Source organism: Pocillopora damicornis, chromosome 2 (genome assembly GCF_964200805.1).
Source record: "Pocillopora damicornis chromosome 2, jaPocDami1.2, whole genome shotgun sequence".
Taxonomy (NCBI): Eukaryota; Metazoa; Cnidaria; class Anthozoa; order Scleractinia; family Pocilloporidae; genus Pocillopora; species Pocillopora damicornis.
This window is the reverse complement of record NC_142671.1, coordinates 23,692,457-23,714,126: the sequence shown is the minus strand read 5'-3', so window position 1 is coordinate 23,714,126 and position 21,670 is coordinate 23,692,457. Positions and strand designations below refer to the sequence as shown.

At 38.0% G+C, this 21,670-nt stretch overlaps 1 protein-coding gene across 21 annotated transcripts in view; it reads right to left on the bottom strand.

Annotated features, from left to right (window-relative positions):
• Positions 1 to 18: 18 nt before the first annotated feature.
• LOC113674852 (solute carrier organic anion transporter family member 4A1) overlaps positions 19 to 21,670 on the bottom strand; it is a 24,095-nt gene continuing 2,443 nt past the window's right edge. For 4 of the 21 annotated variants that reach the window (XM_089195196.1, XM_089195195.1, XM_089195199.1 and 1 more), the window contains exons 3-13: positions 18,578 to 18,695; positions 16,425 to 16,480; positions 15,629 to 15,750; positions 7,281 to 7,476; positions 6,255 to 6,820; positions 5,600 to 5,963; positions 5,046 to 5,262; positions 4,395 to 4,566; positions 3,675 to 3,850; positions 2,904 to 3,118; positions 19 to 2,616 (exon numbers count right to left, since the gene is read on the bottom strand). In XM_089195196.1, the coding sequence (XP_089051322.1) occupies positions 2,261 to 2,616; positions 2,904 to 3,118; positions 3,675 to 3,850; positions 4,395 to 4,566; positions 5,046 to 5,262; positions 5,600 to 5,963; positions 6,255 to 6,820; positions 7,281 to 7,416 (2,202 nt within the window). In that variant the 5' untranslated portion in view covers positions 7,417 to 7,476; positions 15,629 to 15,750; positions 16,425 to 16,480; positions 18,578 to 18,695 and the 3' untranslated portion in view covers positions 19 to 2,260. Of the gene's footprint in view, positions 2,617 to 2,903; positions 3,119 to 3,674; positions 3,851 to 4,394; positions 4,567 to 5,045; positions 5,263 to 5,599; positions 5,964 to 6,254; positions 6,821 to 7,280; positions 7,477 to 7,547; positions 7,615 to 13,007; positions 13,167 to 14,144; positions 14,323 to 15,628; positions 15,751 to 16,424; positions 16,486 to 17,666; positions 17,883 to 18,577; positions 18,696 to 21,670 lie in introns of those variants that run through there. The other 17 variants (XM_089195187.1, XM_089195189.1, XM_089195190.1 and 14 more) reach the window with 9 other exon arrangements.

Sequence of the window (21,670 nt, the reverse complement as noted above, 5' to 3'; positions counted from 1 at the left end):
AACACAGCTTATAATGTCTTGGTAGGGAAGTTTACTTTTATTTTATCAACTTGTAGAAAACAACTGAATAAAAACCTAATAATTTGAGCCATTTCCTGGTAGCAAAGGTGTACAAGACAAGTGGCCGAGAGGCCCAACGCGCCGGCGCGCATGCCCTTCATACAAGACCACTGACTTGAACCTCAGGTAAACCAGTAAACTTGAACTCAAGTAAAGCACGAGCCTTAGATATGGCATGATAGCGGCATTCCACACTTAGAGCCCGAAGTGAAACAAAAAATTAAAAGGCCAGAAGTTCAAAGAGACGACAGAAAGATTAGGCCATGAAAACAGTGAACCAGCACGTTATCGACGAGCGCGTTTTTAAAAAATTAAAAATCCAAGGAAAAAAAAACAATCTTATAACTAGAAAAAAACTATGAACATTCTCTGTTACTTTTGACCAGTAAGATAACACAGAGAAAGGACCATTTTTCAGTGAATAACACACGCTAATAATGCAGGCTCGTGCTTTACTCATTAACAATATTATTGAAATTGCTTACATGAAGGTTAAAATACAAGAAAACTTCATATTAATCACTAAATCGCAATGTACGATGTTTTTCCCATAGGTTCTATACACAGTGACAAATTCTACAAAGTAAATGAAAGTCCTTTAAAGATTGGAAAGTAAAAAAATGTACAGAAAACCACGAAATCACAAATTGCAGTTCTCGAAATGCAAATGATAGAGCAGTAGAAAAACATTTCACCTATTGAATTAACCGTCAAAAATATCAAGTTTATTTCCAGCACAAGAACCCCTGACGAGCCCTAGGGGTGAAGGAAATTGAATCCAAATTTTAAGAATTTCAACGCACTTTAGTGATCTTTAAATCATCTTAAAGCTCAGTATTGATATATTAAAACAGTGAATATGATGCTCCATACTACCCAAAAGAGATTTTAGAAAAAAAATAACCACTCTTGAGATATCACGCCTCACTGACACACCCTCACTTACCTATCTGAACCTAAACTGTTACTAGTATCAAAAATAAACTGGTAAATATGTATTAGCAATAGGACTGAGTGGAGATCAATTCGGTCTGTAATCATATGAGTGAAAACAATATCGGACTGCCGCGCAGCGGGGGTGCGATTTGTTTATCACGAGTATGATTACAGACTGAATTGGACAACGCGAAGTCTTGTTACCAATTAATCATAAAAATTACAATTTCCGAGATAGAAGAATAGCCAAGTTATGACAGAAAGGGAAAATTTGCATTGAAAAACTGACCAAAGAGTATAAATTGTTAAATGTCGCCCTAAAATTGGAAAAAATTCTTCATTTTGGAGAAAGCTCCAGTTTAGATTCTGTATACTGTTTCTTAGCTGATTGAAACCAAGGTTCAAACTACAACTTTGGATTGGTTGATTTAATCTACATCTTTGAATGTGATTGGCTTATTGAACTGTCCAATAACAAACTTTCCGCACGTGAATTTGAGGAAAATAGGAGTTTTTTTAAACCAATCACAATCGAGAAAGTTTTAATTTTAATGATAAGCATTGTTAAAAAAAAGGCGATAGGTAAATGTACAAAACCGGATTGTCAATCCCACCAAGATAACAAAACCTCAAAATAGAACGATAACTAAAGTAACAAATATAAAATTGAAAAAACGAAATACATGATGTGCTACCGACATCAATATAATAATTACTCTATCTTTCTAATAATTTCTAATATTTTTATTTACCATTTTAAGTGTTATTGACCAATTAATTCGATTTAAAATCAAATTGATCGTGTTGGACAATCTTTTTATGACACGAATAATTTGTTTTAATTTACCATACCTAGGCCTCACTCGAAACCAAGTGAGCAAAAAGAGGGTTTCCCTTCAAAACCCCCTGAAAGAACGGGTGGTTAGTAAGTTCGATATGAACAAACATCGTTTGACCAAGCACCGGTTATAAAGCTACTGTAGATGAACAAAATGCCAAGAAAACGTCATGTTTTTTTTCTTTCTTCAAATATGTTTTGATAATTGGCGAGAATCTTGTGGACTTGTTTTTGATCTAAAAATTTGACTTTTACAATTGAGATCTTACAAATAGTAAGAAGAAGGATGTACGAGAATCTGAAAACGTAAGGAAATTATTTTTTTCATACATCGATGGATTTCTTCTTTGAGTGCTAATTTATCAATTGCAATGTGAAAATACAACCTAAAATTTGTATCTGTTTTAACACAACGTACAATTTATCTCAAATCGAAGACTCAATCTGACCGATTGAGAGAAAACTATTTTGGCTCTCTTCACCTGCATTCCTAAATGATAGGAACACGCTGTCATTATCAGCTTCATACCGTGCGAAGCCAGGAACTGGGGATGAGTTTTCTCTGTCACGATCAGCTTCTGCAAGAGCTTCTCCCTCTGGATGAGTCTGCTGACCAGCTGCTCGGCGCTGTAGGTGGAATTCAAAACCAGGCACTGGTGTCTGTGGAGGACTGAGGCGAGTTTGAGACGAGGCTGGATCATCTACATCTGGTATATTGGGGGTGAGAGGGTCGTTTGACTTGCAGAAGAACCACGAACCAAAGTATAGAGCCGTTGAGAGAACTACAAATAGCGGATAATCAACTTCACAAATAGAGTTTTTGAAATAAAAAATGCTTTTTGGAGAATAATCACGCCGGTGCATGATAAGATGTACATCAGCAAACGTGTTGCACATGATAAGATGTACATCAGCACGCGTGTTGCACATGATTGTTGCACATGATAAGATGTACATCAGCACGCATCGAATCAGAGTGCGATATTAGGTTGAGCTATTTTAACCGTCAGGCTTTATTAAGCATGTCAGATACGTGGGTAGCCCAGACAAAGAAGGAATACAGACTCACTCTGAAAGAACAGGCCTGCTGCTACCAACAAATAGCTGAGAAGTTCGTTGTTGTACTCCAGGCAGCTGCCTCTGCCGCTACACGTCTCTTCCCACAAGATACAGGTCTTGTCAATAAATGCACCGAATAATACAGGACCAGGCATGGAACCAAACATACACAGAAATAGCCATTGAAGACCTAGAGCGTATGTCCGTTGATTGTCTGGTACGCATCTGAAATAACATGTAAAGTTCGCAGTTATTAGCAGATATTATTGGACAACCTAATGAAATCTAATTACAACTTTAACGAGTTTGAGCATGACGATTACGGCGAGATCGAACTCCAGCTCAATTTGCTTGTTTTTTTAAAATGTAACACTCAAGTGCAAGCAACACAAAGTTCAACTTTTGCCGTTTGTTGCAAAGGCCATGTGCAACCTCTCGTTTGTTGTAATTCCAGTTTAAGTCAGCAGTCCGTCGAGAAGTTTTGAGACCACTTCGAAATGCGTGATCTCAGTGATTACGCAAGCTTGATGAAGATCACATCAAAACAACAAAAGCTACTACACAGATAAGAAATAAAACAAATATGATCTAAAAACATACAGATTAAATATAAACCAATAAGAAAAAGATGAGATCCTCATCATAAAGACAACTGTTTCATTCAAGAAAACAGAACATAGATGACCTGAAATTGCAACGATTGGTTGGGAAATATCTTTATTATGATTGACGACAGATAGAAAATGTCTTTTTGACACGATGAAAACATTTAAGTACCCACCTCAACACGACAGTTTTGTTGGGCGTGGCATTCATAAAATTGAAGGTAAGTAACACCACAGCGCCGAACAGAAATGGAATCAAATTCTTACAGTCTCGGTCACATGTTCCCTGTAGAGCAGAACCATGCCGAACGGTCCTATCTTGAGGCGCAATACAACGGCAGTTCTCATACATCTGCAGCATAACAGAGAAAACCAAACAATCAAAACATTACATACACAAATCTATTGGTCTGTCAGTTACCACTAATCACTTAATCGGTCCGCTAATCGGTCAGTTTGTCGGTTAATCGGCTAAGTAGTGAACCACTCAGTATGGAGTCAGTCCGACAGACCAACCAGCAAGCTAATCAGCCAGCCACCCGGCTGACCAGTTCGTCATCTGGTCAATAGTCGATGAGTCTGTCAGGTCAGCTTGCGAGCCAGTCAGCTTCCTGGTTAGTTCGTCCGCTGGTCAACAGTCAGTCAGTCTGTCAGGTCAGCTGGCGAGCCAAACAGCTGCCTGGTAAGTTTGTCTGCTGGTGAACAGTCAGTCAGTCTATCAGGTCAGCCAGCGAGCCAGTCAACTGCCTGGTTAGTTCGTTTCAGGTTAATAGTCAGTCAGTCTATCAAGTCAGCTGGCAAGCCAGCTGGCTGGCCCAATCCACAGGTCGGTCAGTTACCAAGTTTCCGACGAATTTTCAGTGCAAAGTGAGGAGTCACTTTAACGTTGTTGCTACCTCTCTGTCGGTAACTCTTTTCAATCCCTCGTTAATAGTACTTTTAGTGCAGCCAGCATGGCATGGTGAGAAGTAGGACACCTCATCGATTCCACACACGGGGTCATACTCAAGGCTGTTACAGTGACACAGGTTGTTACAAGGTGAAGACTTGTTTATATCCACAAGAGTTCTGTAAGGTGGACGAAACAACATGCTTCAGTGAGGGAAATACAACAAAAATAAAACAAATATAATCACGTAGACCAGCAAACTGACAGAAAGATTTCATATTCATCCATCCTTACAAGTTTCACATTCAGTGAGGCCTACTTAGTGCACGCAAGTAAAATTGAAACTCATGTGGACAAGGGAAACCAATCAGTTGGCTACATGGCAATAGCGGTGCCATGTAGCTAATTTCCAAAATACTATCAGAACTCTTGAAATGCCAAGCCAAGCAATTCCGTTATTCAATCTTTAAAAAATTGAAAGCAGCGATGAAGTAAAAATTCGTTACACGTGAAACATTTTTGAACAAATGATGTGGTAGGAATGGAACCATACATTTACCACAACACAAACCCCTCATGAAGCAGATTCTTCCCAAATCTTCATTCGTAAGACTTATTAACAGCAAATGTATGAAGGAATATACATCTTTTTGTTCACCTGTTGTTGTAAGGATGACTGATACCAGCGAGCAGTGTCGTCTTGCAACCGGGAATTAGAAAAGTAAGTACAGCCCAGGTACCGATAAATTGAAAGATAAAGCAGTACTTGGCAGCTATCTTACACGACCGTCTCACATCAACTCTCTTGATCAGGTAACTGCCCAGGAATATACCGCCGGCAGTGCCTGGGATGATGACAATACCTGACAGGATTCCTGCAGAAAAAACATTTGTACTGTCATGCAACCTGAGGTTATTACACTGAAAACAATTTACTAATTTCCCGTACCCCGTCATACTCGTCGCTCTGCCAAACGACTGACGTTCAAAACGTCAGCATTGAAACTCTTCTTGGTGGCCAATTTACATTATCAACTCAGTTGATAAAACCGAATCATCTCTAATAAGTCCCCCATTTAGAGCATCAAATTTTCCACAAGTCTCTTTTCGCTGTAATAATCAAAGATTTCATTTAAAATAGAAAAAAATAAACTCACGCAAAACACTAATCCTTAAGTATTGTCCGAGAGTTCGTCTGTATTCTACACTCACCTGCTGTTGAGGAAGATTTCCCAAACTGCGACTGGATAAACTTGGAGACAAACGGCCCCAAGCCTGTTGCAATGAGAGTTGTACAACAAAATGCACAAGTATTGAACATGAACACTTTGTTTGTAAGGATAGCTTTAGTGGCTGGTAAAATATCCTTCAGTCGGCCTTGAATGTGCTCGTCGCTAGGCGGTAAAAGTCCTTCCCTAATGGCGGCCAATCTTTGTTCACGGGCTCCTGGCATCTCTCTGGGGTAACCAAGAAGTGCTATAGAGGTACATAACAGTAATAGACCCCCGAAAAAGTACCCTAGCCACCAGGCCCCAATCCAGCGAGGATCATCAGGCGTCAAGTCAACTCCGGGAGGCTGGAGAAACAAAAGTGAGAACAAATTCGTTCAGATTATAGATAAAGTATCCATTATTGCGCATCTAAACAAGATGTTTGAGTCTATGTACTTTCCACAAGTAAAAAATATTAAAGTTGAAATTGTGTCATGATACCATCGAATAGACAGCGCGACGACAGGTGAAATATGGAGTTATACAAAGAAATATGAAGTAAAGAACAAGAAAAACGATTGATAAAGAATAGGACTATCAATGACTGATCTTGTCACGACTTTCTGCTTAATGGTTTACAGCAATTTTTCCCTTACCTGAATTAAGTCCACCCACACATTAAGAAGGGACCCTCCCGCAACGTAACCAATTCCAGGACCAAAGAAAGTTGCTATAAACCAGACCCCAAGATACATGGGCGCCGCCTTTGGGTTCACATTCTCGTCAATATAAGCCGGACCAAGTGTAAACAAAGGGGTGGTTCCTGCCCCTAAAAGAAGCTTTGCCCCGACAAACACCAGCATATACTTCCAAGCTGTATAACCTTTGGCTTCAGCGCACACAGTGTCATCTTTAGGGATCTTGGTACTATTGAACCAACACGTTTGTTCGCTTCCACTCGTCTCAACTTTAAGAGGGGTGTACTTGCCTACAAGGATGTGAGGTAAGGCGAACATCAAACATCCCAGACTAGTTACCAGTGCTCCTATGCCCAGCCAGCGGGCTTTGTTCCTGTGACCTCCGAAGTAACTAATGAAGATGATAAGAATCAGTGCGGAGACGTCATTTGCTGCAACAATCATACCACTCTGCTTGCTGGTTAGTTTGAATCTCTTTTCCAGCGAAGTAAGACCAGCAGCCGTTAGACCTGTCGCAATCATACCTAGAACGACACAACAAGTATATTTTGACTTCCATCAAAATTTTTATTTATTATCATCAGATTTTTGGAAAGTAAAAAGTCCAGCTCAGTTCACAAAGTGTTTAAAAACGAAAGAACAATCTTTTTCCCTCAAAAGGGACGCTTGCCTGGTGCAACTCATACTCAAATACCTAGGTGCTCCTCTGCGTAAAGAATGATCTATCTGACAGCAATTCTTTCCCCAAAATATCAAAACCGACAGGTAAGCAACGAGCTGTCGTCACGGACTTCAAATTTATTCCTCAACAGTAGCCACCACTATGATTTCAAATTTGAAGTGGTTCGTTAGCATAATAAGGATCAAATAGTCCCAACAACAATCTGAAACAATCAGTTCAATCTAAAGGAGATTACACCATAAAAAGTAAAAACAGTAAACAAGAACAAAATTAGGAACATTTCTTGAGAAGAGTTGTCTTACCTTGCATGAAGGAGTATATGGTGAGAAACACAAGAAACCATTTTGGTGTGTTGAGTCTTTGAAGAACTTTAGGCCTAAACGATCTCCAGCCGCACAATAAAGCTCTCTCGTCAGGCTTCACTTCGTCAGCTTCCATATTCAGAAAAATGATAGAATTTACCGCTTATATGTCAACGTTAAGGAGAAAAACATGGCCCTGAGGGGAAGAGAAATCATAATATCAATGCAAAATACTACAGACTGAAAATTACATGGAACAAAACTTACTCCAAACGTTTGCTTGAACAGCGCACGGAACTTTTCGTTTGCCAACGCCTACCTAAAATTCATGCATATTAAGCAAAACGATGAGCACTCCTTTCATTTTCCCTATTTATGAAATAGCACGCATACTGAAACAGCCTCAAGGGTCAAAAAAAAGCTTTAAAGCACACAACACTGTTCGAATTTTCCCCATTTTTGTAATATTTGCAAACTATTGCTTAACCTGCGTGCATTAGTCCGTACCATCGTCAGAATACAAGGGAAATACTTGTAAGTGATTTCTATGAGCCTACAACAAATCCACACCATTGATTTCCTCATGGCGAGATCATCGTTTTGGCAAGAAGACAATTTATGTTAGAAAAACAACAAAGCGAAAGGATGGTTTGAAACGTGCTTATTCCAAACTAAGAAATTACTGAAGCAAATTTTTAGCTCACAATTTGCATGATCTCCGGTCACAGACCTTTCTAAAAGTCACTGTATCGGGAAATTCCGCTCTCGACAGAAGCAGAAAACTTATCTCCCTCGACCACACAAGCTGGTGATTGGTTTGTAGATAAAACCATGAATTACACTGTATATTAAGAGGGTTTACCGTGCGTTTACACAAAGATAAAAATTGGGAAAATCTGGATGAAGCATATAAAAATCGAGCAAATAATATTACTTACGCAAGAACAGCCGGTGGAATTTCCTACTAAGACATAGTAATCCGGAAATTTGGCTTACGGAAATCCCCCTTCCCACAATTAATACCTGTTCTTGACAACAAATCTGCCAGTCTCTCCTAATTCCGAATGGAACCTGGACTTTAAGGCGAGAGGAAAATATTGTCTCCATGCACCAGTCTTCGTGTGCGCTACATGATTATCTTGTCTAGACGGCTAATTTTCATTAGAATAATTCCACTAAATACATGCAATCAGTGAAAGTGCTTTCAAACAGAATTATTGCAAGATCGACATTGTCTAAAGAAGTTTTATCGGTCACAAACTGAATCAAATTCACCAGCTCGTAATTTCAGACTTACCTAGTTCCCATTTTTTTAAAAGATGTGAAGCTTATCGAAATAATTACTAGAGAAGACAAAATGAGTGGACCGCAGTTCGGAAACAGGTTGTTAAAAACATCAAAACCTGAAAACGACTGATTAGGAATTGCAAACAAGGGAAACATCGCCGTTGACAACTAATGATTTGGATTGTATTTTTCTGATAAACAATGTTTGGTGAATTACGGGAAAAGAAGAACGTAACTTGTCTTGCAAATGTAAATTGGTGCATACTTTCAGAGCAAAATCCTGTAAACTATACCAGCTAAATTCCGATCTGATGAAAGCATTCATCTTAAATACAAAGGAATTCCCTCAAACATTTACCTGCAGTTGTTTTTTTCAAATTTTGTTGCGAAATTGATTGTCTCTGGATTCACCTGCGCTCTCCGCAGTTGTTCGCCTATTCGATTTTTAAACGCAATTGTTTGTCAAGAAAAGAGAACCATTTCAACTGATTACCAATCCACCGATAATTCTTACAAGGTTATCTTCTACATTGACACGTACCATGATCATTCGAATTTTTGCACAGTCAGGAGACCTTTGTCTCTTGGAAGGTTTTCGCGACGTCCGCATTTCAAGGCTACTAATGCAACAACAAATACACCGAGCTCTTGCTTTACTCGTTTCCCTCATCAAACCTAACGAAGTTCAACGTTCAATAAACTGTTTCGCGAATGTTTGATTTCTAATAACTATTCTTTGAATATTCAAAGTTGAAATCTCACCTTTCAGAAACTTCCAGTCGAAGCTAAAGGCACTCTGACAGAGCTTTCCTCATCATAACGAGTAAAATCTATCAGAAAAGCGGGCTTACTAATGGACCATACACAAAAACAACACCAGCTGTATTGCTGGGATAATATCAAAACTTTATGTACATTGTTATTCGAAGAATACAAACAGTGGGTTACCGGCTCAGGAGGTGCATTTATAACTACTAGTCAAGTTTAGAAAAATCAAACGAAAATCTAGATATACTGATAAGATGAAACAAACTTCTCGCTTCGAAAACAAGACAAGTTCACGAAACTATGTCGTTGTGTTGGCTTATTCACGAATTGGTTCATTAAATAATTCTAAAAACACTCTCATTGGAAATTCCTCCATAACATACCATATTGCGAAACAACGAGTGCTGTTATTGGCTAATCAATTCGTGTGCTTGGATCTGTTTAAATGATGGTATGACGTCACGATAATTCTTAAACCTCAAAAACAAACTGATTACATTACATGCTTACTTTAAAAAGCATCTTGAAAATTTAGCTTTAAATGATTTGTAGTTCGCATCTCTTTCACCATCCCTTCTCTTTCTAAATATTAATTCATGTGCAATTGTCCCAAAGGAAAATGAATGAACTTCAAATTCAGAGTTCTACAGAATTAAGAAGCAACTACGATGTGGTATTTGTGGATCACAAGGACATGAAAAGCGATGTGCGCTTTCGATATCAGTAACATACAGGATTTGTCCTCTTGCAGCTTCGGCACTTACTCCAACGATTAATTATACCTCAAGCCTCGTTTCTTCCACATTCGAGGAAAATCATCAATGAAAAGTAAATGAAACTCAAACTTTTCTTACCGAAAGTTGTTATAACCTAGAGCACAATACGTCAGCCAATCAGAGAGCACATCACGTCTAATGAGCCAATCAGAAACACTTGCCTAACACCTGCCCTTTGTAACCATAGCAATGACAGCCTGTTCAGAGGTGATTTGCTGTTTGGTTTTGACTGCAATTTCTTCAGTTTCAGTTCTACCCAAGTTAATATCAGCTGAAACTCATGTACGAGAGGAATTAGCTAAATCGATTCCGCTTTTGCTCGCCCCTTTGGGTGACAATGTTTCACACAATATGTTGACAAAAATATTGTCAGGCAAAGCCTGAGTTTAAGAGGAAAGCATAAATTTTATCAAGCTCTCAAGCCCCCATAAATTTTCCAAAGAGTTTTTTCGAAGGCACAGAGGCCTAGTTCAACCATAAATTTACAGATCAGTTCCATCGTTTGATTTAGAGATAAAAATGAACAATAACGTACGGTCAAATCTACCTAAACTTCTTGAGTAAAACAACCATTCACGACATTGAAAAAGAAACATAACTGGGATTCCTAATAACGATAATTTTTGTAATAATGCAACAAGGAAACCTTGATAAATATTACATGTTCTGAATAAATCATACTCGCCTGTTGAAAAAATTTTACAAAAATCGCTAAAAGATGCATTTGGGAAAAACTATGCACGAGGAAAAGTGCATAGAAATTGCCTAATGCATCAAACGTAAGTGACCGCTGTTCATGAAAGTTTATGGAGCAGAGGAGTGAATATTTGTAAGCACTTTGTCAGAGCATCAAGAAAAAAAATTAAGAAATAATACAGTCGCTATCAGTTATCATTTATTCGTATTATTCTGTGACTGCAAAGAAACCAGAGAGAAACTCTAAAAAGGGCACACCCTGTATTGATGATATCAATAAGGTGCGCGAAAAATACTTCTTATGCATTCCCTTCGTGTAAAAACTACAGTAAATAATTGATTCCAGTTGGTCTTAATAGCAGTAAAGTATATGACTTGAAACATCCTTCACACTGTTGTCAGTACAAGCAAATACTTCTCATAACAAAACTACGTTCTCCAACGCGGAAATAAAACAGCTTGCTGATCAGCGAAACAAAGCGCGTAATAACAAAGCTGAATCCGGCCAGCCCAGCAGAGAAAGTTAATAATTCGACAATATTAATAATGGCAATTTAAAAATTGCAGGCATGAAGGTGAAACAATCATCAAAAGGGAACCTGTCACAGACCACAGAGACATTTCTTCTTTATTACCGATAAACAAAATCAGCTAGTGACATTCACGTTTGACTAACTAGGAAACATGTTCAGCTGTTTGGTTCAATGATACTGTAGATTGCTGTAAAACGAACAGTCCTTGGTAAGATCAAAAATGACAGCCACAATATGTCAATACATGAAAAATTTTCGGTGGTTTTTACAGATAGCTGGATGACTAACTTTTAGTAATGAACTGATTACCTAAATGATGTCTAAATAATAACAATTTCACATTTAGATTAGCAAGCAGAGGCTACTTGAAGAAACAATGTTATTATGGTCAAATACACAATTTCAAATGGAAAAAACTTTTAAATCAATTCTATAGAGGGTACACTGCATTCTTTTTTTTCAAACTAGGAAACACAAAGGTATCCTCATATCCAACCTTACTGTAAACAAAAGGGGAAAAACTGCATTTACCAAATTTGACATAGCTTAATTCAAAACTCTAGTTAAGACGAGTAGCCACTAAATCGACAGTTACCTTGCGCTTGGAGATAATTACTTCTCTTATGCATGTATATTACCCCAAATGACTAACTGAAGCCGGGAATCATTCGAATCTATTATAAGAGATAAAAGGCAGTAGAGCACCTGCCTATGATGACATGACTACCGCCACCCGGTTACGAAATGATTGCTGTTTAGAAAGAACATCAACAAGGTCCGAGCCACTAAGCATATCTTACAAAGATTTTTGTCAATGCGTATGTAAGAGTCCAAATTCAAAGCAGCATCACCATCAAGGCACTAAAATTTAAAAGTGTCCTGCCTGTTCGCGTGAACATGCCATGCAGATTCATCACTAATCCATTAGCTCTAGCTTTCCATCACACAATTCACAGATAACTACTCAACTTATATGAGTAAAGTATGTAACTTCCTGTTTTAAATGTCTGTTCCTGAACCATATAAATTTCCGTACCCAAGTTTACCATCACGGTAGTTTTTCCTTTGCATTAAACAATTTTTTTTCTCCTGAGATTTTAATTACGCTGTTTCAATCCTTACCGGTTATTAGAATTTTTATCGATTACATTTGACATTCTGGGAAGAAAGCCCAATAACAAACTCAAATACTGTCTTCAACTTATCCAAATACCGCGTAGCTTCGCTAAGTATTAACTTCTTTGTCTTTCTTACTATTCACCGTCGATATTATTAAATGTCACTGATGTTAGTAAACAATAACTTATTCTACTACGCTATACCTTCAGCTACTGTAAGCTTGGCCGTTTTTTATGTAATCTTCACCCGTCTTTGTATGTCATCGCATTTTTCAGAATAATCCTCAAAACAGATAAAATTTTTTTGATAATCGCGGCCAATACGAGCCGTCGCGTTTCATAATGTTTCGTGACTATAGCTACATGTAAGTATTTTAAAAATTAAAGCGCGCTCAAGTAGCATGAAAATATTCTTGATAAGTTGCGCCTAATAAAACCTCGAGAGCAGAAGTTGCACGTGCGTAAATCATCTAAGGAAAAAGTTTAGTTTACATAGCCAAAATCTCCTCAAACACGCTAAAAAAAGAAAAAATGATACCAACACCCTACCTTAGCAAGTGAATCACCACTTTAAAGCGAATTAACAAATGAATTTTTACAACACTTTAAGGGTGTACTATCGAGAAACGTTCATTCGCCAGTGAACAACTTACTTCCAGATGATTCTGAGAGACGACATGTATTCATTGTATTGTCGTAATTAAGACTAAACCGTTGGCAACGAGAGGAAACTGTCAAGTAGGTCTTCGCATAACATGGCGACCCGTACAGTACCGACTTCGTCCGAACTGGGACGAGTTCAATACGATTGATAATCGGAAATTACGATGAACACCAGCTCCGACAATAAGACCTTTTAATAAGAAAAAAACTTTCATAAAAGAAAACAAGTCGTTTGAATCAGTCCATAGCTTCAATACTGTCCTAAGAAATATATGAATGTGGATCAAGCTGCAAGAGTAAACCTCATTTCCTCGAGAATACCATGCAACTGTCCGCCGAATTGACAAAAAAATACGAATTTTATTAGCTGTGCATCTGTCTCACGAATGAAATTAGCTCCACATTATAATGAAATCACAAAATCGTATAACACCAACTGAGTTACATAAGGTACATTTATTTCGCGAAACTCTCATGGTTTACCATATATCTTACGTCAACATTTAAAGGAAAACTCGACTGAGCGAGCAACTTTCGATATGTGATAAAAAAAGATTAAAAAAAAAAAAAACTTAGGTTCGTTAGAAATGCGGCCAGTTTACTCTGCAATGACAATTTTACGGACGGCAGAGAGCGACATAAGTTTTCGGTTACGGGAAATGAAAAAGACACAAATTGTTATTATAACCGTCACATGAAATAAATGTAATTTATAAACAGCGAGAACGCTTCTTTTGCTCGATAACTTCGCTTCAATCACATTGTTCCATTACAACGTGGTAAACGAAAACACAATTGTTCAATATGCACTGGAAATCAATTCGATATATCAATAAGAAAGATATAAATCTTACGACAGCTCGAGTGTTTTTAAGGAAAGTTTCAGTAAAAGACTGTCAGATCGCGGTTCAGTTAATAAGAAGAAAAAAAGTTAGCGGCGGTCGCGCACATGAAAAGTTCTAACTGTTCCTCAACGAATCCAAAACTACAACCTTGGAAGTCTAAATTATCCTTATCTCATACCTCTTTGATGAAAAAACTACTTCTAGACGAAGATACTCCATCGTTGCACACAGCGGATTATTAGCGACTAAAACCGTAACGCCGCGAACAGAAGTTGAGGTAAAACCGCATACAATCAATTTTACAACATGTCAAATCTGCGACACAGCTGCTAACACCGGTGCGATCATTTCGCTTTGCCTTTTTTCAATTAGGCTTGAAAACAATACTGAAGCAATTATCAAAAGACAACGGAAGTTTCGTCTGCCTTCATTGAAATCAACTTCCTAAATTTGACTAAAACTTACAGACAACAGTTTGATGTGATAACTCGATATTGGCGTGTTAATCGCTATGATCTGATTAGCGAAGAGTAAGGTAAAACATTTTAAAGTTCATGTGGGTGATGCGCGAGGCTGCTCCTTTGCATCTTTTGTACTTGTCAAATAAGATCGGAGGAGGGTTGTGTTCGTCATTACCTATTGTGTCCATGCTTGCTTCTCTTCCAATCGATTAAACGCGATGATTAAGTCCACATAAGGAGAAGAAACCAAACTATATCGCGGAAAAGTCTCGCGGTGGCCCGATGTTTTTTTCAAAACAGAACCCATGGATTGCGCACAAGTTAGCCAGCGTTTATTAAAAAAAACATGAAATACAATTTCTTAAATATATATTTGGTTTTCTCTATTTTTCACTACCTTACAGAGGACCTAACATTAGTAGTTGAGAGCCAATTTCACTCATTTAGGAACTTTCAAGAGTTACGCTGGCAAAAATGAATATCAGATGTGTTACATGTACATGTCGAGGGAGGGGAGGGAGGGGAGAAGGGAGCAAGGGTCCCCCAGGGGAGGGGGGCTGGTGAAGTACGATGAAAAAAGTTGGGCGGACCTTCTTCTCCCATCCCACATGTTTCTTGCAAGGTAAAGGTAATTTCTACTCCAATGAACAATAAGGATAACTTTAGATTCCATTCTTCGCATTAACGATGAACTCGAGTGTCAGTAACGAGTGTTTCTAACAGTCAAACCAGGAAGCTATACTTTCACCACTAATCAATTTGGTGAAACGATATTTTGTAACACTAAACGTACATTTTTTTACGAATCGCACATGATTTACCACAATAACATGAATGACATTATTCGCCCTTACATTATCACATACATGGTTGGTTATGAAATAACGGTGTGTATTCGTTGCAAAGAGTCCTTACGGATCATTGATCAGGGGAATAGTTGTATTGCAGAATGATATCTGCTTTAGTAATTCAAATTGATGAACAACATAACTCTACTCTTTTCTTTTGAGAGGGTGCTTTTCTCACGTTTCTCTAACGTCAGTGATGGCTGTATCTTGAAGACAGTTGAATGACAGGGACAAGCTCGCGATGGCAGGAACATTCCTCTGGCGAGCTTAAAAAACTGTAAATGCCCTTTAAAGTTACTCTCTTAGACAATTGATAAACAGAGGAAATATTTATTTTTCATTGACCAACTTACCTCTACAACCACAATGAAAACGACAGGCGCGCCAAATGGGTGCTGGATGAAAGTGCAACTTCTTGAAGGCTTCTTTACTGAATGACACGGCGAGAATTTGGATCACTTGTCAAGTCAAAAACCTGCGTGAAACACAAACATTCACAGTTGTCAAGTGCGGGCGCTAGTTTGTTGAATTTAGCGTGTAACTACACTTTTTAAACATTTCACATCCCTGACAACTGAAGAAGCACTCAATGTGAAAACAAAATATTTTGTCGACAAAAATCCAGCTCCAATCTCGACATATATTGTAAAACAGTACCAACATGGGTAACTATGGTCATTTGTGGATATAGCCTGCTGTTCATATTTGGGTGAATGTTTATCGTGAATTCCACACCAACCAAGTCAGTTGGCAGGGTGACGCAAGACAGTACAAAAAAATAATCTTCACAAAAAGTCATAGTACAAACAAAGGGGTTATGTTGGCCGTCGTGAACTTGTTAGGTGGGTGAACACGTGTAAGCAACATTAATTCTTGCTCGCGTGCGTGTACGCTCAAGTGCTGTTTACTGGTTATTCAAAAACAATATCAGCTAAAAGCATCGGCAGTGGGTTTGACAGAGTTCTTATCATTGGTTTGATTTCGAAATCTAATACGGAACAAAATACCAAAAACGAAATTCAGTTCAAAGCTGAAGTTCAAAGCCCAACAAAAAAACAGTAATAACACATCAAAAACGAACAATGAACGATAAACTAATTAGATAAACTGAAAACTAGCTCAGTAATGCAAGTTTACACAAGCCCTCACTTTAAGTATCCAGGAATTTAGGCGACTGATTGCTTTGCTGATTATTCCGTGTCAACCTGCGCTAAAGGAAAAAGTTATAGCGGTACAAAGAAATAAAAAACCTCTTTTGAAGTCGAATTTTGGGATCTTTGTCCATTTTCTATTAACCATGATCTAAAAAAGGCAAGGAATGGTATTTTAGAGCTAAATATATAAGAGATTTTTCGGAAGGAGATGCCTGCCGACCTCCCCAGAGACTCGCACCCTTGGTGCTCGTAGTTGCTCGTACTGCCGCTCCTAAAACCTCCCTCACCATTTTTATAAGAGTGCCTGACTCATCCCGTCACCAGAACACAGAGTTCCCCCGAGGAAAACGTATTCTTAATCAATGTACTTCGCTCAATCATTTTTGGTTTCGGTGATTTCCATGTTCTCAATTAATCACTCATAAGCGGTTTCCTCCCAAAAACTTTCATTTACACTGCAACATCATAGGAATACTGCATACTTATTATGCTCTTTAAAAAAAAGTTGTGCCATCTGAGTAACCCAGGGATGTTCATCCATCGCGTGGGATGGTAGCTCGCTTACCTAGCAATATGAAGGCGGACGGAGCAGCAAGGTTTCGCACCTAGACAAACAGAACTAGTGGTTGAAAAAAAAAAAACCAAGATGAAACGATAAAAAAGACGAGGATGGTTTCGAGATGTATTGAAAGAACTTGCTCTCGATCCTACTTAGTGACTGAGTCAACCTAAACACAAAAACCGATAAAGCACTCCAAAACAGCGGCGTGTAAATTCAGCTCTTGATACGAACAATCATTCCTTGAAACGCAGGTCCTTGCATGTGTTTGCATGACTACTATCGGCCGGATTATCTGTCAAGCGATCGGCTAAAGCTAACTCCCTTCAACGTGAAGGTGCGGCAAATATACGTTGATGATATTGAGAACAACGAACACAACAGCATACACGAGCAAAGCAACGAGATAACAAATCGCATCAAAAAACATTTCGAGTAAAAAGAATTATTTTGACGAGAAATTTTTCACACTTAGACCTTGAAGAATCTCGCACACATGTAGCTATTAGCGAAATTACTTTCACTTTATCTGTCGAAATTACCTTAAAAATTTCAGACACTTCCATCTGCTTAAACCGCTAAATTACAGAACGGTACTTAATGTAAGCAGGTAAAGGCTCAAAATCCTGAGCATGAGTATGGAAAGGCCAAGAATTTTAGGGAAATTGATTTCGATACCTGCTTCAAGTCTCTTTCGCCGTAACTTTCTCACGAAGATTTCGTCTAACCGCAACAACGCTTGAAAAGTTCCACGATATTGTAGGTCACAAAACACCACTACGAAGACCTATGTGCGCTACTCCCTGGCTTTGTTAATTAATTACCCTTTAGATCGTTCCCTTCCTATTTCCGGAAGCAAGGAAAATAACCCTCCACCGTCGACACCAATTGCAAGCAAGTCTTTCATCGACTCTCAACAGGTACAAGTCATCTATTATTCAAAACAAACATTTTGCTGAAAGCAAAAAGCCGCGAGCCAACCATAGCTTCGAGCGGATATAATAACAACAAACCTTAACGAGAAGTCTATTACGAACCCTACACGACTTTAAGTGTTTGTAAAAGGGGTCGAAGGTAATCAAAAACGAAAGCCATTCAACGAACTGCATTATGATAAGCAAACGAGTTACTTTCAATTGTAAATAAAATCTCTCTGCAAAAGTGATTGGTCTACTTTTTACACGTTGAACGTCCGACTCAGGAGTTAAGCCAACACAAAGCGGTTAGCCATTTTTCTCGGAGAGCAAAATCTAACTTATAAATTTCAATTACGGCGTAACTTAGGGAGTATCTAAAATTAATGGAACTTCAAACGAAGCGTCTTCAATTTCTAGTCAGAGCTTTATTACTTGAGATCAAAATCTAAAAGAGGTCGCGAGCTTAAAAAAATCCTCCACCAATTGTACTATTAATCAAAATCATGCTACCCCAATAGTCTCCTTTTACTGTTTAACTCTCTTTCATTGTAAAGGTATGTTCAGGGAACCTGTCCCTTTTTTTATTACTAGAACTGCTGTTCAACCCCTCACTTGAGTACAGTAGTAACCAAACTTTTGCACACCACACATCGCGCATCACGTAACACTTACCTATGTAGCTAGTCACATTTGGATCTCACGTTTCAAACAAATTTCCCTCCGTAGTGTTAACTCTTTTCGATAAGAATTTCGGGGGGATTTTAGTACAGTTTCAGTAGAGCTTCTTCGTCTAACAAAAGATAAATTAAACATTACTCACTGAAGAGGGAAACTGTCAAAGTAGCACAACATTATACAAGTAGACCAAAACTTAACACAGCACAGATACAACTAACAGTAAGTACTTTATGAACTTAAAACGCTTTTTTGTTCTCTTCTCTTTCCTTTTTTTCCATCGAGTGATAAGATCCTGATTGATCCAAACCGGAAAAAAAAACAAATGTTTGTTCCATCTGGTTGCGGTTTCTCATTTTTGGGTTCCCGCTAGCGATGTCAAAAACTTTTCGTATTAAGTGCAAGCCGAGCTCAAATGACAAGAACCCACTGTACAACTTCTTGCTGAGGATAATTCATTTATAACTTTTTCTTCTCTTCAGTTACACTGAGACATATCTGTTTCAATTAGGTTCTTATACCGAAACACATGCCATGCGCTTTCCATCGGAAGTAGTTTTGAGACACAAAATTTACCAAAGCCTTAATCAAATCCATCCATCAAAAATCTTGCAACACAAAAACACTACGTATCTTCTCAAGACAATTTTGTGTTGTTTCATAAGGTGCAAAATGGTAAAAACTCATTTACATGGGCACAAAACATTGATTGATGAAAGATTCTTACGTTCACGATGTTTGGACACGAGCCAAGCAATTAAGAAATTAATGACAAACCTCCCACATAAAAAAATTAAAAGTGAATTTTCTTCCCCTTTTCTTTAACACGTCTTTCCTTTTCTTTAAAGAACGTTCCTATCTAAAATTATTTTAACAAAAAGATGCAATTTTTTTATCGTCGATCACACGAGTTTTCTGGTAGGTTGGTTGTAAAACTCGCCTTCACCTAGTAAATCCGTCCAAACCGACGTTCAACCGTCCGTCCAAACAAAACCCAGGAATTGTCACGGTATACGACTCCATAGTAAGAAGTCAATGGCAAGTTGTACTCCACAACCCACTTATGAATTTGCACACAAAAACTTATCATTTGAAACGTGCGTCTTACTTCATGTAATAGAAACGGGCTTACTTTGTCTTAGGTTTCATTCTCTCCATTCAAATTCTCATTGTTTCCTTGTTAAATTAAACACAACAAGACAAGATATGATAACTAACAATATACATGACCCAGCCGGTCAATGAAAATCATTCGTATAAACCAGAAAACAAACAGAAGGTATTGCTTCCAACTCAAAACTCTAAAAATTTTGATCCCAGACACTACTATGTAATCTCAACAATAGATTTACCAAAAAGGCAATAACTCATCCGTAAGTATTTTTAGCTAAAGATTTTTTAACAACACAACAAAGATCAACATGGGCCGTTTTTTCTCAAGCAACAATTGAAGAAAAATGTAATTAATGTATGAGCACCAGTTAGGGTGAATTTCAGGAATTTGAAGAGGCTAAATTCAAGTCAAGTTGATATTGATCAAAAAAACAAGTGTCGACTATGTGTAATATTGACTGCAAAGGCTGGATATCTCAAGAAGGTTAACCACACAGTGAAATCCTTGATTTACCTATATCAACCTACTGTATAGACACAAGTGTTTTACAGGAAAACATGACGCTCTTAAATTCATAGAAAATTACAGTGTTCTGTGATGAAAGTATCACATATTCCAAATTCCCACAAATGAAAGTAGTAAGGACTTCACTTCCTACATTTTTTTACCACAGTTTTTGTGAAAACAAGCTGTAAATAATGGTGACCATAGTCTGACTGATGACATAGTCTGATTGTCTGGGAGAGGAGTCCTGAAAAAGGATTGTTGATGGTAGCAGTGGTGGATGTTCCCACAACCTGAGCAGAAGTCATAACCAGAGTCAAGTAACTTAATGCAGATGATGACTTCCCCTCATGTCCTCAAAACATCAGTCACTAAAACCAACAACATTACTTTTATTTCCAGGTTACTTTCACCAGATGAGCGGATGACAGGATCGAATGTTCCTCCTGGTTTTGAACCATTTGCTGAGTAACTCTGATTATGAAAGCAAACCCCTGTGCTAGCGTATTTGTGCCGTGATAAGTATAGAAGAAATCCAAGGACTGGAACCAACTTTTAGAACCTTTTTTAACCCTATAAATCCTAGTATCAGTATACATATTCTCCATACTGTTCTCTATACATTTCCTAACGTGCTGAAAAGGAGACTTGTTTAACAATCATGAGGTTCTTTTGGTTGGTAATCATTCCCTTTACTCTTGTGACCTTAATGTGCAAATCAAGGGTGATATCCTAAATGCTAGTCACTCTTAGGGGTTTATGGGCTATTAAATATATATATATATATATATAAATATTTTAAGAGGAAAAAAGGATGCAACTACATTTTCCCGACAAGCCTGTTTCGTGAATTGCTTCACTCTTCAGGGGTTTCTAACTAACCCCTGAAGAGTCCGCTCTGCTTCAACATATTGAGCACTGTTCCACGCGAAAATTGACAAAATTACAGAAACAGTTCTAGTATTATCAATTTGCTGGTTGGTTTAATTTCAAAAGAATTACCACTTAGCAAATTTTCAAAGCATGGTCAGATCATCTGAGAACTACTGGGCAATCAAGATGAGAAAATGCATGTGATAACAGTAAGTCCCAAACTAAAAAGCTGTTAAGATCCTTTAAATCTAAGACATATACCAGCAAGAAGAAATCCTAATTATCTTCACTTCAAAGTCTACATTTTTTTCCTAATATTTTTCCAACCTGGACTAGCCATCAATCATTCATCAGATTACTGAATATACAGTGGAATCCTGTGACTAGAGGGGGGCATTGGGGCCTATTAGAAACTACAAAACCATAGGAAAAATCATCCAAAACCGCAAAACTGAAAAAAATTCGATCAAAACCGAAAACTGTATAAAAACTGTCAAAAGCAATACATTTTCACATCCTGGTTATTAAAACCCTGATTGACCTGATACAATGGTGACAAGTGGAGCATACTAATGAATTATTGAGGATTTATGAATGCC